A 16,426-nucleotide genomic window follows, 5' to 3' on the forward strand; every position below is an offset into this window, starting at 1 on the left:
ACTTTCCTTAAAAACAAAGCTAAAATACTAGAGTTGTCCAGTTATAAAAATCTAACTAGATAGGATTTATCATTATTTGTATAACTTAGTTATACAAATGTTACATACCGTAACACAAATTATAGTCAATAAATCATTTTTTGCATTTGTTTAGAATAAAAGTAAATATAGTTTATTTCACTGACCAAATGAATTCAACTTGGTGAATATATACAGCCAAAATTTTGCAAATATTAAAATTTATCTTTAAGAAAAAAACATTTAATAAATTTGATTTTTAAACCACTTTTGATTGTTCATTACTAGTTCTGTTTAGTTATATGGTGTATAATTTCAATGGTTACATTATATATGTATGATTTTCACCTTTTACAATATAAACAGTTTCACTGCTGTTCGTGTGATGACTGCAGTAGACTCAAGAATGTTTGTAAAGTTGTGCCCTCAATGAGCCTGGTCTGCAGTACAAACTTTTACCCTACCTGTGAAGAGCTTGAGTGGTTTTATCTAAAAAATGTAGCTTGAGGGGGGACATTATTGCTCTCTAAATCAGTGTTTTAGACACCCAAAAGGGAGAAGAGCTGCTTAACTAAAAGATGATGTTGACACAGGAACAAATGGGTATACCTAAATATAGCTTTAGGTTAAAAATTAAAAGACTTCTAATAATCTGAAGAGCAAAATTCTGCTAGTAGGAGTAGTGAGGGTAAAACCTAACTATTTATAAGGTAAAACTTGATAAATTTAGAAATGGGATAATATGCTTTAGGTATACTGATAGCAGTATACTGGATTTGATGACTGAGATTCCTCTGAGTCCTATGTTCCTAATGTACTTTCCAGTAACTGTAATGGGCATGATGCTGAATAAGGTTTAGTGGTCACAGCAGACTAGGACATGGTGTTCTCGGCTCAATTTGTCCTGGTCTCTGTTGCCCACTAAACTGCATTCAGCATCTTTTTTAAGTGGAGGAGGGGAAAGTAGGAGGGTTCGGTATTAGTATGGGAAGAGAGGAATTGATAAGTTTAGAAGATAAAGATAACTGAGTACATACAAACCAAAACAAAAGGAAACAGTACAGAATAAATAGTTGGGATAGGCTTCCTTAAAGAATAAATACTCATAATTGCTGTTGGGTCTGTTTCCCCTCCCCCCCCAAATATTTTAATCTTGTTAATTAGGCAAATGGAACATACCTGAATTAGAAAGCTTTGCAATATTTTCTTCATGAAAATGTTAAACTTCCATAATTGCTCTGTAGGATGTGCCGTTAGATGAATTCTTGGGACATAACATATTGCTGTAATCTCAGATGTGGCTTTAGAAGTTCAACTATTCATGAGAGGCTATTTAGGGAAATAAATATAGCAGACACAGATATTCACAGGATATGAAGGACATTAATTTGTGGTGTGCTCAAATTGGAAACATTAAAAAATTACTTCTGCCCCCAAGTGAAGTAGGCTTGCAGATGCTTCAAAAAGAAATAGGTTCAGCCAGGGAACATGTATACAGCCTCTGTGGTGCCCCCTGGCTGGAACATTTTAAAACTACTGTGGCTGCATACAGCCCTAACTCTCCAGTCATGGGGGTCAGAAAATGTCTCTTGGTAGTGGGGAAGAAAGTGGATCCCTGCCACCGAGATCAGAAACAGGGATCCTGGTTTTCTCTGATTTTAAAAAAAAATACTCAATTTTTGGGTTAGAAAAATGTGGATTTTAGGTTTACTTTTTTGTGATTTTAATATGAAACACTACTGTATAAACATATATGTATTGAAGGCATTTCATTTTGATCTCAGAAAAATGTGGATTTAGGGTTACTTCTCTTAACCTGAAAATTGGGGATTTTTTTTATCAGAGAAAACTAGGATATCTGATTTTATAAGTCTCTGGCCCCTTCACCTCTCCATTGCACACCAGAGTGCGGTAGAGAGAATTGGGACTGGAGACCCCGGCAGCAGAACCCTGAGTGCTGGAGCAGCCAGGACCCGAGGGAGCCTAGTGTCTGCAGTCTGGCAGGCTGACTCTGCAGCCTGGTCTCCCTCCTCTCTGAAGGCAGGATTAGGGGGCAAAGCAGAGCAAAATTTGAGTTCTTGAGCTGAGTCCCCATCCCCACGCACATGTAAAAAGAACTGAAATGCTTTAAAATAGTACCTTGTTTTAGAGCATTTCAGCTGCTTTTGTAATGTTTCAAAGGGCATGTACAGTTGTAGAGCTGGCTGTTTGAAGTGTTTCAAAAGTTTTGAAACCTTTCAGTTATTTCAGCCCACAACCTGACAGGTTTCTTAAGCATTTTGTGGTTTCAGTGTTCCTAAAAATCAGAGGTGCCTGAGTGTTAGCTGCCTGAGAGGTAGAAGCGATGAGTTTCCAAGAAGTAGTGTAGGCTGGAGTGTGGGAAAGGTTCAGTACTATTAGGAAATTTTCATTTCCTAGAATTCTGACATGTAAGCAAACGAAGTCAGTTGCTTGAAGTGAAACTTGTTTGAATCTTGTTATTGGATGCAAACAAATTCAAATTTCTGAGTATAGCTTTGAGAACCAGTTGTGAGCCTTGGATGATTTTTCTGTTTCTTGCCCATCCTTTTTTCTTTACTGTAACAAAAGTTTATATGTTAAAAGATGAGGTTAATGTTAATGTTAGAAAAGTTTATTAAGGAGGCCATCCTTGAGGGACTGGTCCAGGCTAACATTCTAAGGGACAGCCAGCACGGGTTTGTTGTGGGTAGGTCTTGTTTGACCAATCTCATTTCCTTCTATGACCAAGTGACCTATCATCTGGACCAGGGAGAAGAGATTGATGTCATATATCTTGACTTCAAAAAACCTTTTGATCTGGTATCCCATGATCACCTCTTGGCCAGACTGCCCGGTTGTGGCCTTGGCTCCACCACGATCCGCTGGCTGGGAAACTGGCTCCGTAGTCGGACCCAGAGGGTTGTGATTGATGGCTGTCACTCATCATGGTGCCCTGTGACCAGTGGGGTCCCTCAAGGCTCTGTCCTTGGACCCATACTGTTCAACATCTTCATTAATGACGTGGACATTGAAGTCAGGAGTGGACTGGCCAAGTTCGCCGATGACACCAAACTTTGGGGCAAAGCATCCACGCCAGAAGATAGGCGGGTGATCCAGGCTGACCTGGACAAGCTCAGCAAATGGGCAGACGAGAACCTCATGGTGTTTAACACCGAAAAATGCAAGGTTCTCCACCTTGGGAGGAAAAACCTGCAGCACCCTTATAGGCTCGGCAGTGCTACGTTGGATAGCACTACAGAAGAAAGAGACTTGGGGGTCATCATTGACCACAAGATGAACATGAGCCTGCAATGTGATGCTGCGGCTAGTAAAGTGACCAAAACACTGACTTACATCCATAGATGCTTCTCGAGCAAATCCCGGGACGTCATTCTCCCCTTGTACTCGGCCTTGGTGAGGCCGCAGCTGGAGTACTGCGTCCAGTTTTGGGCTCCACCATTCAAAAAGGATGTGGAGAAGTTTGAGCGAGTCCAGAGGAGAGCCACGCGCATGATCAGAGGTCAGGAAAACAGATCTTACGATGACAGGCTGAGAGTCATGGGACTCTTTAGCCTGGAAAAGCGTAGGCTTTGATCTGATGGCCACCTTTAAGTTTATCAGGGGTGACCACCAGTATGTGGGGGAACGTTTGTTCACCAGAGCGCCCCAAGGGATGGCGAGGTCAAATAGTCACAAACTCCTGCAAGACCGTTTCAGGCTGGACATAAGGAGGAATTTCTTTACTGTCCGAGCCCCCAAGGTCTGGAACAGTCTGCCAGCGGAGGTGGTTCAAGCACCTACACTGAACACCTTCAGGAGTAAATTGGATGCTTATCTTGCTGGGATCCTATGACCCCAGCTGACTTCCTGCCCTTTGGGCAGGGGGCTGGACTCAATGATCTCCCGAGGTCCCTTCCAGCCCTAATGTCTATGAAATCTGTGAAATCTATGAAACCAGTGTTAATTCTGCAAAACATTGGTGCTACCTGATGTGTTTTTTAACAGAGTTAAAATAAATAAACAAATACATCCATACTTATAAAATGTAATTGTTGTTTTGGACCTGTACTGGGCAGTGAAGTTACAGACTCTGTTACAAAGGTTGTTCCCATTTCTCTACTCTTCCTAGCATGCATAGTCGTTCATGTTCAAGTTAAATAGCACTCTGGATAACCTGAGCTTTTATCTACAGAGTTATAAGTCAGTATGCGGACACTTTTTAATTTTGGAATATCTTGTTCCCACTGGGTATCTCCAGACGTGCGTCAATGTTCGGTACCCTGGGGACAAGTAACAGCAGCTCACTTCTTGTCCCTGGGGAATGCCCATGCCACCTACGCTTTGAAGCTCGCAGCAAGTTTCCCTCGGTGGCATAGGAGATGGGGTCTCCTATGCCTGGGGTCCTGGGGGCTTCCTAGACCTGCAGCTGCGGTGATCCTGCCAGGCAGAGCCTGGCTAGCAGCTGCATTGCAGCTCTGAGGGGCCTGGCTCCACTTCTTAGCACCACATGCTGCCCGAGCATACGCTGCTTCTGCTCTTTTTCCCCCCAAGTTTTTCTTGTTCTTGTTGTTGGTTTTTGGGGTTTTTTTGTTTTTTTGACCCCTGGATATTCAGGGGTCAGAACGGGGAGAAGGGGAACAGAGCAGCACACGCTAGGGCAGCGTGCCCTTGCAGTGTGGAGAACTCCAGACTGTGTGATATGTGGAACTGCAAACATGTCTGCGGTGCCACATATTGCATGTCTGAACTCATCTAGATCCACCCGTTGAGTCTAACCAATGGATTAAGTAGCTTCTTTCTTTAAGTTCATATCCTCACTTATCCTGTGTTGGTGTTTGTCTACACTTGAACGTTAAGTGGAATGAACTTTATGTTCTAGAGGACTGGCAGGGAGATCTTTGCATACAGAACAGGTATTAAATTCTGTTTTAGCTTACTATGGCCACGAAAGCTCTTAGGTTCAAATTCTGATTGGGATCCTGTTGTGCTAGGGGTACTGTGCTAATCACGTTGAGATGGTCTACGCCTTGAAGAATTCTAAGGCAGGGGTTGGCAATGTTTTTGAGCAGAGTGTCAAAAACAATTGCAACTGCAACCTTGTAAGATGTTGGCCTATCAGGGGTAGACGGCAGAGTACCTGTGAGAGGCCTGATCCTTGTTCTAGCAAACGGCCCATCCCCTTTCCCAAGGCACACATGCTAAGCAAAATGCCTTTGCATGCCACACTCTAGTACGCATGCTGGGAGTTGCCTACCCCTGATTTGGGGTGTAGTTGCACAAAGAAGTTACCACAGGTAAGTTAGGTGTGAACTTGTTGCACTTCACTTGCTCCCCTGTACTGCCTGCTTTATGCTTTTACTCTATGATAAATATGCAAGAGTTTATTTACTGAGGGGTAAGCTACCTGGCACTTACTGTGGAACAAGTGTATAGACATGGGGAGTTATGGCCAAGTATATGATGTGCTACAAGTTTGTATGTCAGTCACCTTGTGACTTGCTTTTATGTCATCATCTATAGTTGTATAGACTAGTTGCATCCATTGTTAGATAACTTAAAGATAAGTTATACATATATTACATACACAAATCCTATTACATGTAATAGAAGTAGTACTTGCCTGCCACGGTATTGTTTCGAATAAATGATCCTGACTAGTTAAAATTGTAGTTTCAATTGCAAGTGTGTATTTTGCCTGAAGCAGAATTGCACAAGTATTTAAAGGAGTAGTTGTACTACAGTTGGCAAGAAAACTGAACAGAAATGCTGATGCATATGTAGGAACGTTCCTTAGTAGCATTTTTTTTTTTATGATATACCAACACAATAGACTGAGCCATAATGAAGGTGGCAACTTTCAGCATTTCAGAGCAAGTTAGTGTATATCCGTGCTAATAATTTTGAAGTTTCAACTGTGATAATTGTTTGGAATTTACCATCTAGCAACTAACTGGCACATGTGAAGGGATAGTTACTGGTGGACAATCACCTTTGGTCCAATCAGATAAACGGAGGGAAGAAAAGGAGAGAGTAACACTGATGTCTGACTACAGCATCTGATGACATGAGCTTGGGATTGCAAAAGCTCATGCTAAACATTTAATTTATTTAGTTTACAAGGTATAAATCTACCTGCCTTCTGCCTAACTTTAGACTAATGTGGCTAATTACATCTCCCTACAGTGCATGAAGCCTTAACTGGTACTCGTATTTCACCACTTGATGGTGGAAAAGGTGAAGGATCCCTATTATTTTTACTAATCTTTCCACGGCAGATGACAGTTTTAAATCTGTGATGGCTTCATTTTGTGCTTGTAGCAAATATATATCCAGGTTAAATAATGCCTGAACTACCAGTTTTCTATCATTCTAGTAACTAGAGAAATGGGAATGGAAAGGGCTTTTAACATGATTTAATCCATTTACCAAGATGGGGTCAGTTGCAGCTAAGTATCATTCACGAATGATTTGTCTGTTCTGTTTTTAAAAACATCCAGTGATGAAAACTCAAATATCTCCCTAGACAACAGAAATAGATCTGGGACAAGGAACCATCACCAAGAACTTTCTGTCCCAGGGGAGTGCCCTAAGCATTAGGATTCTGACTCAGGCGCTGCAGTGTTTTACAGGTTCTGGTTTAGTATTATTTTGTTCTCTGAAAGTACTATCTTGTAACCACTACTGGGAAGTCATTTTCTTTTTGTTTTTGTTCTCATATAGAAACATCAGGTTTTTGCTAACATGGGTTAGTATTCTATTCCTGGCTCCTAGAATAGTATTTTGTTCCTACAAATTCATTATGGTCCTACAGCATTTAAACATGTAGGCTCTTTCTGAGATGAAAAGTTCTAGTATATTAGATGGTCTGAGAATAAGAATTCTTCCCTGGGAAATAAAGTAAAACTAATTCAATAACTAATATAATTCATGAATATTTATTGTAGCTGACTGAATATGACGAAACAAATAATTGGTTCTTTTAAAATTCACAGAGCCACAAAATAAGCTGTTAGCTTTTATGTTCTGGAGAAATAAGTTATGAAATGCCGTGCACAGGTGGAAGTATTGTAGCCAATTAAATTAATCCAAGGTGTGATTATTGCTAATTGAAAACTTTTCTTGAGAGATTGGGATTCATTTTAAAACAGACCATAGGTGTTATAACTTAGTATAACTAAGTAAGTACTAAAGTATTAGTTGCTTGTTATGCTAAGAATTACTTATTTAGTTACATTAAAGTATATTTTATACTTAAATTCCTTCTAATTACAAGCTGTTAATATGGGCATTGCCCGGGAGCATGTTCTTACCCTGCAGCAATGGTGAAGTAGACTCTGCATTTATTGTGGGTAAGAGCATGTTTGCAGGCAGTTAACTGCTGTAGCATTGTAGACTCTGATGCTTTCTCTGGGTTCAGACTCCACATCTGAAACAGCTTTTGAAGCTGCAATGCAGCTTTTTTTGTGTTTTGAAACCTGAGCTTTAGGCCACCTGAGCCTGCTGGCTTATTCGCTTAGTTGTTTCTGGATGCTCCTATGGAACTCCTCCCTGCGTCTGGGCACTCCAGGTTCTTTAGTAATGTCTTTGGGGACAAAATGTGAGGGGAAACAATGAACAGTCTTAACCAAGGACTTGAATTCATGGCCTTTATTTTGGTATTTGAGAGTTTCCGATCCTTAAACACGTGTGAAAGATCCTTAAAATGTCCTGAGATGGTCCCCTCCCACCAAAATTTGCTATTGTCCCTTCTGTGAGTCTGAGGTTGTCAGCATTAAGCTAAGGCGGCCTTCCCTGCACATATGTGGTGGTGATCTGCTACCGTGTGCCAAAGCTGCACCTCTTTTTAAAGCTTTTTCTTTATTCATATGGCCACCCTGAAAAGCTGCAGATTCATCATCCCTTGTTAGGAGATGCATTGTTCTATGGAGCTATCTATGCTTACAATTGAGTGAAAACAGATGGCTTCAGGGGTGGACCTCCAGTGAGTTGCTGTGTACCTTTTCTGGGTAGGGCACTTATCAGGAATACAGTTCAGTAACCTACCTTGGATAAGGCTTATTGAGTAGCACAAAATGGAGTTTACAGTTAATTAGGCATAACCCATTATATCACGTTACATTTCTGAAAATTGAACCTCAGGTTGTGGCAAGTTGTGGCACCTAAAAAATCATATTTGCTTGAAAATTTAGAATTTTTTTGTTCCCAAGAAAAGACTTGCAGATCTCAGTAAAATGTACTCCTCAGTAGCCCTATTTACACTGCAGGAATTCACGTCAGTGTTGTTCACCCTCAGTTGCTTGAAAGGCAACTTGCATACATAATGAGTGCATGGTGTCTGTAGCCATACACAAAAACCCCTCTTAATTTGATTCTTTTTTTCAGTACAATTTATGCCTGAAATTACTAAAGATAAACCCTGAGATCTTTGCCAGCATATGCTTTGTACTCTAACAGTTAGTGCAGTGTGAATGCTAAGAACCGTCAGGGATGATAGCCTCCTCAGACACAACTTAAAAAAAAATAAATCTGAGTACTTCCCCCTCTGGTCCTGCTGCGCACCCCACAATAATAGTTCTTTCTCCCTCTACAGTTGAGAAGGTCTTCAGCAGATAGTTGTTGTAGACTCCACAATATCCCAACCATATCTCACCTCACTCCTTTTGTTCCTATTTCATATTGGTTGTCTTGGTTCAGCTGTGCAACCAGACTCAGCCGGTGAAGTGCTGAGTGCTCTCAGTTGCAAGTCGCATTAACAGTGATGCACGGGGCAGTCACCTGCACTGTTTTTTATGCAGTCCAAACTGACAGACCTTCTGCCTCTCATCAGATCATAATTTCCTTCTGACCAACCTGTTGCCCCAGAGCAGGACTTTAAACTAAGGAGCCATTGATGACGTACTGACTGAGCATCTGAAATTTTATTTCAAAGGATAACAGTTTCCTAAAATTATAAGCAATAATTTTGTTCCAAGTCCTTATTTTTCATCTCAACTGTTCCTACAATAAAAGTTTCTTCTATGTATAGTCAGGCAAAAAACCTTTAACCTAATTTGGAAGGTACAGAAAAGAAAGATAACATGAGGAAAAAATGATGAATGAATGAATGTGGACGTCCTCGTTTGGTATCAATCCAATGTGAAATTGAATTGGAGGCCTGTGCCTTCACAAGCAGTTATCTGCTAATGAGAAGTCAGCATGGTGGTATGAGGATCTTTGATTAACTGGCAACCTTTTGAAGACAGCTGAGAGAGTGAGCTCTTAGGTTTAGTAGGTCTTCCTTTTTTTGGCTGGAGAGCTGTCACAAATGCCTCTCTTCATCCCTGAGCTGCTTACCTCCAGTTAGGAGGAGCAGTGGAAAGCTTTTAATCCCTTGTCATGCTCCAGGTAGGATCATTTTGATCATTGCCAATTCATGTATCGTTCCCAAATCTGAGTCAGAGACACTAAAATTAAATGCATGTATTTACAATTCTTATGCTGCTTTCTTACAGTGATTCTCTTAGATCTTAACAACTGAAAGTATATAAAAATAGGTAAAAACCGGTAGATCTTTGCTGCCAGTGTACTATTTTGTACCATATAGCAGCACAATTAGTGCAACAACTTTCCAGAAGCTTCCTCTTAGTACTATATGCCTTTCTTGGCTTAGAAGAAGGAAAACTCCAGGTGCACCAATAGAGATTTTGGGGGCTGATACCGATAGCTGATTTTTTTTTTTTTAAGGAGGCATATTGGCCAATACCAGTCTGATTTCTGGTACAGCTGCATACAACTGGTAAGTCTGTTGTGGGGGGGGGGGAGCAGGCAGGCACTGCCCAGCTGGGGCAGGGCGTGGAATGGAGCCGTGGCTCATCCAGGGTGCATTTGGGGGGCTCTTGCTGTTGCACACATCTTGGGAGGATGGGGGGGAGGGGCATGTGCACCAGATCTGCGCAACGTGTGGATGGGGAGGGCTGCAGCTGCAAGCTGGGGTTGGCACCGGGCAGGAGGCGGTGGTGGCTCTGGCAGTAGGCTTTGGGGAAGGTTGCAGCCACTCCAAAAATCACTGTAGCTGTCCTATAACCCCCTTTCCAGTGCTGACACTGCCTGCCCCATGCAGATCCGTGGCACACTTGCTTCCCATCCCCCTCCCCCCACCATGCCCTCCCAGACAAGTGGTGGAAGCTGCTGGATGAGCCGCTGAATGACCTGTGCACAGTGGCAGGAGCCGCACCTCTCGCTTCCCGTGCACCCTGGACAAGCTGTGGTTCCATCCCACGCCCCAGCCCCACACCCTGCTCACTGTGGGGTGCCTTGATCTACACCCCCACTTCTATCACAACAGACTTACCAGGTGCATGCAGCTCTCCAGGCTGCCCGCTGTGCTTCTTACTGCCTATGTGCTATGGTGCAGCTGCACGCATGCTCCGGCCATTTATCAGCCAAATTATTGGCCACATCAGGCCAATTTCCGATACAGACAATTTTCTTTATATTAGTGCTGATCTGATATTGGACCAATGTATTGGTGCACCTCTAAGGAAAACTCATACCTGTAGCATGAGGAGTTAGTACTGGAACAGAGAGCCTGATACGTGATAGCTTTCCTTTCTGCAAATGACTTGCATCAATAACTCTATAATCTACTCTTCTCTTTATGTTGATACTACATTTGTTTTGATGAAGTCAAAGAATAGTTTTTTAGACTTCCAGGACCTATGGGGCTTTATTTTAAAATGTAACATATAATCTCTGTAATCTAATCAATTTAGTTGTATCGGTTTCTTATTCAGAAACTTAAACCAGCCCATATGCTGTCTTTCTGCAGTTTTCATGCAATTTGTAGTTTGAGAACACCTGGATTAGCCAAAATGTTTGTAGTAACTTTTTAAAAATTGAATATGCAGCAATGTTTGGGTTGCAGACATTGCAGAGTGATACTGTTCTCTTAAGAATGGTTCCTACTGAAATTTAGAAATGATATTTTTATATTTGCATCATCTAAAAATACTTTAGTTTCAAATTTCTGCTAATATTTTAATATCTTTTGAAGTGGAGGTGGGGGAAAATTAGAGGTTAGAGAACTTTTTCTGGTATATGCTGTCATTCCATTTATGGAATTTTAGTGATCTGTTTTGTTGGGGACTGTTGAAATGGATAGTGAAATAATACTTAAATTGGCACATGGTAGCAAATAGTAACTGATGAGATTTTCAGCAAATGGATAGTTTACTTTCAGTGAGATTTAACTCTTAAGTTCCTTACAGTATGAGCAGGTGGGCTCTGTTGTTGCAAGGTAAAAGGGAGCAGGGATTTATCACACAATAGCTGTTATGTGATGATTGCCCACAGTGCAGCTCTTAGTGTATGAAAGTTGACCCAAAGTTAACTGTTAGCTGTCAGTAAAAAAGGATATGAATCAGTTAGCTCTCAGGGTTAGTATTCCTCCATCATGGTTTAATAGCTTCCACATTATCATTTACCAGTTGACACCTAGTAAATTTTCACTCCACTGTACCACACAGTAAATTGTTTGTGTGTGGCAGTCCTTCCATCCTTTTGAAAATTTCATTCAGTTGTCCTTGAAGTTGTAATGATTACAGATTGTAAATGTGTTGTGAGTATTGTGTAGATCCTATCTAATAATATTCAGCTGATCGCTCTTCTAATATGCTTATTGTAATACAGTTGAAAAGAAATGGGTTAAATCAGTACTTCAAAGAATTTTCAGTGCAGTAGTAAGCTTAATCTTTAAAAAGTATTCAGAATATTGAAGGTTGTTAGGAATATATTATAGTCGTTAAACAAGCGCCTCTGAGAAGCATTTTCAACCGTTGAAATGATAGGAATTTCATTTTAAAACCACATAAAAGGCATTGTTGTATTTGATCACCTTTAAAAGTTCAGATGGAATTGTGTTTTAAGAGTACCAGACTTTTAAAAAATTACTTTCTTTTAATGAGTTAGACTGCAGTTTTAGATGATAATTGTAAGGAGAAATGTACCAAATCATAATTATAGCAAATATTTCTAAGATTAGTTGAAATGCATTATATTTTGGGGAGAGTTCCTGATTCAGATGTTGGTACCTGGAGATGGTGTTTGCAATACAGAATTTTACCAAAAAATTCTTATCTGTACTGCCAACATTTCAGTTTTGCCAGCATTATTATTGGGTTCCTACTATGCACAAGTGACTTGATCTAATGTAGGTCAGCTGTCGGTAGTATTAGATATAGCCTGGTTTAATGCATCTTGCATAAATAGCTTCTTTTCCATATAACAGAAGATTAAGACTTACAATGCTCTTAATACTCAAACAGAAACATTTCATCAATGTGTTATGTTCCATGCAAATGATATTCACCCCTTTTAAAAAAAGCTGGCCTTCTAATAGTTTGGAAGCCAACTACAAGCCTATTAATGAAATCCAAGAGGCACCTTTTTCTTGAACAGAAAAATAGATCTAGAATAATGTCCAAGGCTGTCTTATACATTAGACTTTTGAAATCTTGTTACTAATGATACAGTGCTGCTAGTAGTAGCAGGCTTCCAGCTAGTAACCAGTTGGACCTGCCCATGGTAAGAACACCAGTACTCTATCTGTATTAGTTTCCAATGTTGCTAGCCAGAGAAGTGTATTGGTGGTAATAAAATGGTGAGCAGTGTACACAAGGGGAGTGTATTGTAGGTCTATACTGGATATCCTCTTTATATTAGAGGCAATATTGTTAAGAACTTTTTAGCAAAAGTGTTCATTGTGTATCTTGTCCACTTGTGTACTGTGTGTAAGAACGTGTGCATTTCTTTTGTAGCCACGCCATGAATACTTTAATGTCCCAGTGTACTAAATGACTTCATTCATCATGCATGCAGAGTTCAGAGAGGAGGTAGACCTGACTTACTCGAGGCAGAGAACATTATCCTCAGCTTGGTGCATCCAATCATCTTGAACACAATAGAATATTACAACCATTATCTTTGCTGTTGTACTTTCTTTCCCCTCTTCTGTTTACATTGTTGTCTCCTCATGTCTTATCTTGATAAAACTTGTTCTCGTCAGTATATGATTTAATTTCTTGCTATGTGAAAAGTTTTTAAAGTGGTGTTCTAACATTTGTCTGGAAATCTATTTCAGCTTAAATCTGCATATACATTACTTGACCTGAATTTAACTTTTAAATAGTTAACCTATGGTGGTACTTAAAAATTAGTATTTAATAACTGACAGAATAATTTAGATGTTTACATAGAGCAAGTAGCAATCCCGTTAGGTACCGTGAGCCTCTCTTTAAAATGCAGAGAATGTATACATACACCCTTCTAACATATAGATGACATATTGCACATAAAGCTATGAGTGAGTAAAAATGTACACTTTTGTGTGTATAATTTATAAAATGTGTACACACCTCTACAGAAAAGCTCAAAAATAATACAATTTTCCTTCCTTTTAAAAAGTCTTTGTTGAGGCAGTGGTGATTTACTATCTAAGGTACCAATAGAGACAAGATGAAGGGGAGAAATTGTTATGTCTGTCCTCTGGTGCTCTGCATGGGTAATGCCTTCTGGCAATGCAAAACTCAAGAGTTCTGACACTATATTGATATGTTTTAAAGGTTGAATAATGTGTAGTTTCTAGCATTGAACAATTATTTTTTCCAGTTATAAGAATTAAAATTACTAGATAAATTCATTCCCTTCTGCCACCCAGTAGTTTATAAAGCCTGTTGTTCAGTCGTCAGTGGCATATTGAAATCTTAGTCTTCGTTAATCAGTATTTTTAGTTTTAAATACAAGATCTATTGTTTAACAGAAAGGTAACTGCCACTTTAAAAATATTAAAATAAACTAGTCTTAATGTATGCAGAGCAAGGAAAAGATATATATTTCTCCCTGTTGTTTAGTAAGACTGACTATTACGCTGTAATATATATATATATAATTGACTTTCTTTGGAAGCAGAGTTTTATATAACCTTAAATAGAAAGGGTTTGGTTAAATAAAGCAACCTTGCATAATTATAAATGATTTATATGTGGTAATGCACTACCTAATAAATGTCAATCTGGCTTTAAAAAATGGGATCCATGGAGAGGGGAATATTTTAATTAAATTTGCAGTGTTCTCAGATGTTTATAGAAAACAAGATCCTGGGGTGATTTTTTTTTTTTCCTTTTCCCAAGTTTTGCTGCTCTTTTTTTGTTGTAAGGTGTTACTAGTTTGTGAATATATGTGGTTAATGCTGCTTTAACCTGCATTCTCTCATGCCTGTTGGCCTGAAATGCTATGCATTGAGCTGTAATGAGATGCTGTTTCCTTGTTATCTGTATGTAGCTGCTTGCTTCTAAATGACTAGGTCATGAATTGGCTTTCCCGGCATGGTTGAAATAAAGTATTGCATGCACTTCTGTCTCATGTGAATGGCTTTTTTCCCCTTCATCTCTTGGTTCTGTTGTTTCAAATTTCCATTGTTTGCTGCAGGCATTGTTGAGCTGCAGAGATATAGTATACAATGCTGCAAAACATGTTGCACAACAATTAGATAAAAATTTGTGACAATATTTTCTTAAATGAATAAAATGTAAACTTTAACTGTAGGGCAAATGAGCTCTTTTTGTTGGGTGGGTCAGTCTAAAGGTATGTTTCTAGCTGTAAATGTTTGAAAACTGCTAGATGTGCTAAACTGGAATGAAGAGGGCTGCTGGTAAGAACACAGAAAATGTATTGATCTCAAGACTAGCATTATGGTGCAGTAAGCTTACGTCCTGACTTCCCCCTGGAGTCTACCTCTAGATTTTTAAGAACACAGGAGCCAGTAAAACGCTCGTTTGGGTATCTGAATCATGAATAAGCTAGTATGTTTATATACGAGTCATCTGGAAAGAGCTATTATCTTTGACTACAGTTCAAATTTCTCCAATTAAAGATGATTTGAAATGGAATATACAGTGCCAACAAAACTGCTTACTGCAAAGGAAGTTTTAAGTGGCAAGTTCAAGTAGTAGTTACTACGTAGTTACTGGAAAGTAAGTCTTTCATAGTAACTGGGTACATAACCCATTTCAGTACAGGTGTAGCATAGGTGACCACTGTTTTCCAGTCCATTACAACTAGAACTTGGAAAAACTATGTTGAAAAATATTTGTTATTAAGCACCCAGAAACTTACACAAGAGCTTGACTATTCTTCCCTCTCAGCCCAGCCAAAAGAATGCAGTTTAGCATCGTACAATACAGCATTTATGATAATAATACTTGAAATGAATGTATGGGGAAGATGCATGTCCTTTAAAAGGACATTTTCAGGTATTGGTTTTAAATTGATTAAAGTGTTTTTTCTGTAATATTCTTAAGCATGAAAATGCTGTTTCTTTTACCAGTTTTGATTTTTTTCATTCTTTATTCATATTTTCTTCTATTACAGAATAGAATTATGCATATGTATTTTTACATGTTTACAATTTATAGTGTGCCAGAACTGTTTCACACTAGCATCAAGGTCAATCCATGTCTTGGAACCTTAATTTAATTGTGAGAGAGTGCAATATGCCTGAGCTTTTCAGATATAATATTTCTCCCTCTTGACCTTCTCTTATTTTAATGAAGCATGGGGTGGTATGAAAGAGTTGCACCTATTATGAAGTGGGTTGGGAGGAAAACTCATCAGATTTAATCTAAACACATAACAGTTTTAAGGCTTTATTCCTGATTTCATAGATGTGTATTTCTAACATTGTTGGAAGTTGTGCATACACTGAGGGCAGGAAAAACTTCTGAACAAGTATTGAGCTCAAGTCACTTTTTCAAATAGTAAAATACACCTGCTTTCAAATGTATTTGGCATTACCTCAGTATTGAACTGTGTCACTTCTAATATTCAAAATAATTTTATACATGAGTTAAACTGATTTATAAACTTGATTGTTCAATATGTTGCTTGTATGGACATCCAGTTGGCCTGTTCTTAAATGCTAGCTTTAAATTATGAAGCTCCTCAAGTAAAATAGTTGCAAGACTAGGAAATTGACTGTTTTACAAGTTATTCAGATGGATTAAAAAAACTATGCTTTGTGAGGGTTTGTGGCTTAATTATCTTTCTTTTTCTTGCTTCATGACATGCCTTGCTTTAGGATGCTAAAGTAAGTTTATTCATTCTCTAAGCATTATAAGTAAGATTTTTTCTTCTTCTTTAAAGACACAGTATCCCTTTTTTTTAATCCAGATATTGCTAGTAAGTGTGAAAATGGACATCTTAGTCTTTTTAATGGGCTATTTTCCAGCTGCTTAGAAATGCGTATGTTCAAATTGTAGAACATATACGTATGCCATATAAAACATAAAACAATTTCTTGCTTTATCAAAAGTCTCCACTGAAAGTATAGTGGGATTCCTTTCTTTCAAAGGTAGAGTTGAGCCCAACAGTTGTG

The 16,426-nt window shown here is 39.1% G+C and overlaps 1 protein-coding gene across 7 annotated transcripts in view; it reads left to right on the forward strand.

Annotated features, from left to right (window-relative positions):
* The window catches only part of AP1S2 (adaptor related protein complex 1 subunit sigma 2), a 91,288-nt gene that overhangs the window by 72,394 nt on the left and 2,468 nt on the right, over positions 1 to 16,426 (forward strand). For 3 of the 7 annotated variants that reach the window (XR_016444254.1, XR_016444253.1, XM_090063191.1), the window contains one exon: positions 12,813 to 14,404. The exons of 3 other annotated variants lie outside the window; for them this stretch is intronic. Coding sequence is in view for 1 of the 4 variants with exons in the window: in XM_090063191.1 (XP_089919317.1) it covers positions 12,813 to 12,848 (36 nt within the window). In the remaining 3 variants the exon portion in view is untranslated. Of the gene's footprint in view, positions 1 to 2; positions 9,794 to 12,812; positions 14,405 to 16,426 lie in introns of those variants that run through there. One more of the 7 variants, XR_016444249.1, reaches the window with a different exon arrangement.

The sequence above is a fragment of the Crocodylus siamensis genome, chromosome 1 (genome assembly GCF_052110815.1).
Source record: "Crocodylus siamensis isolate JL-2025a chromosome 1, ASM5211081v1, whole genome shotgun sequence".
Classification (NCBI taxonomy): Eukaryota; Metazoa; Chordata; order Crocodylia; family Crocodylidae; genus Crocodylus; species Crocodylus siamensis.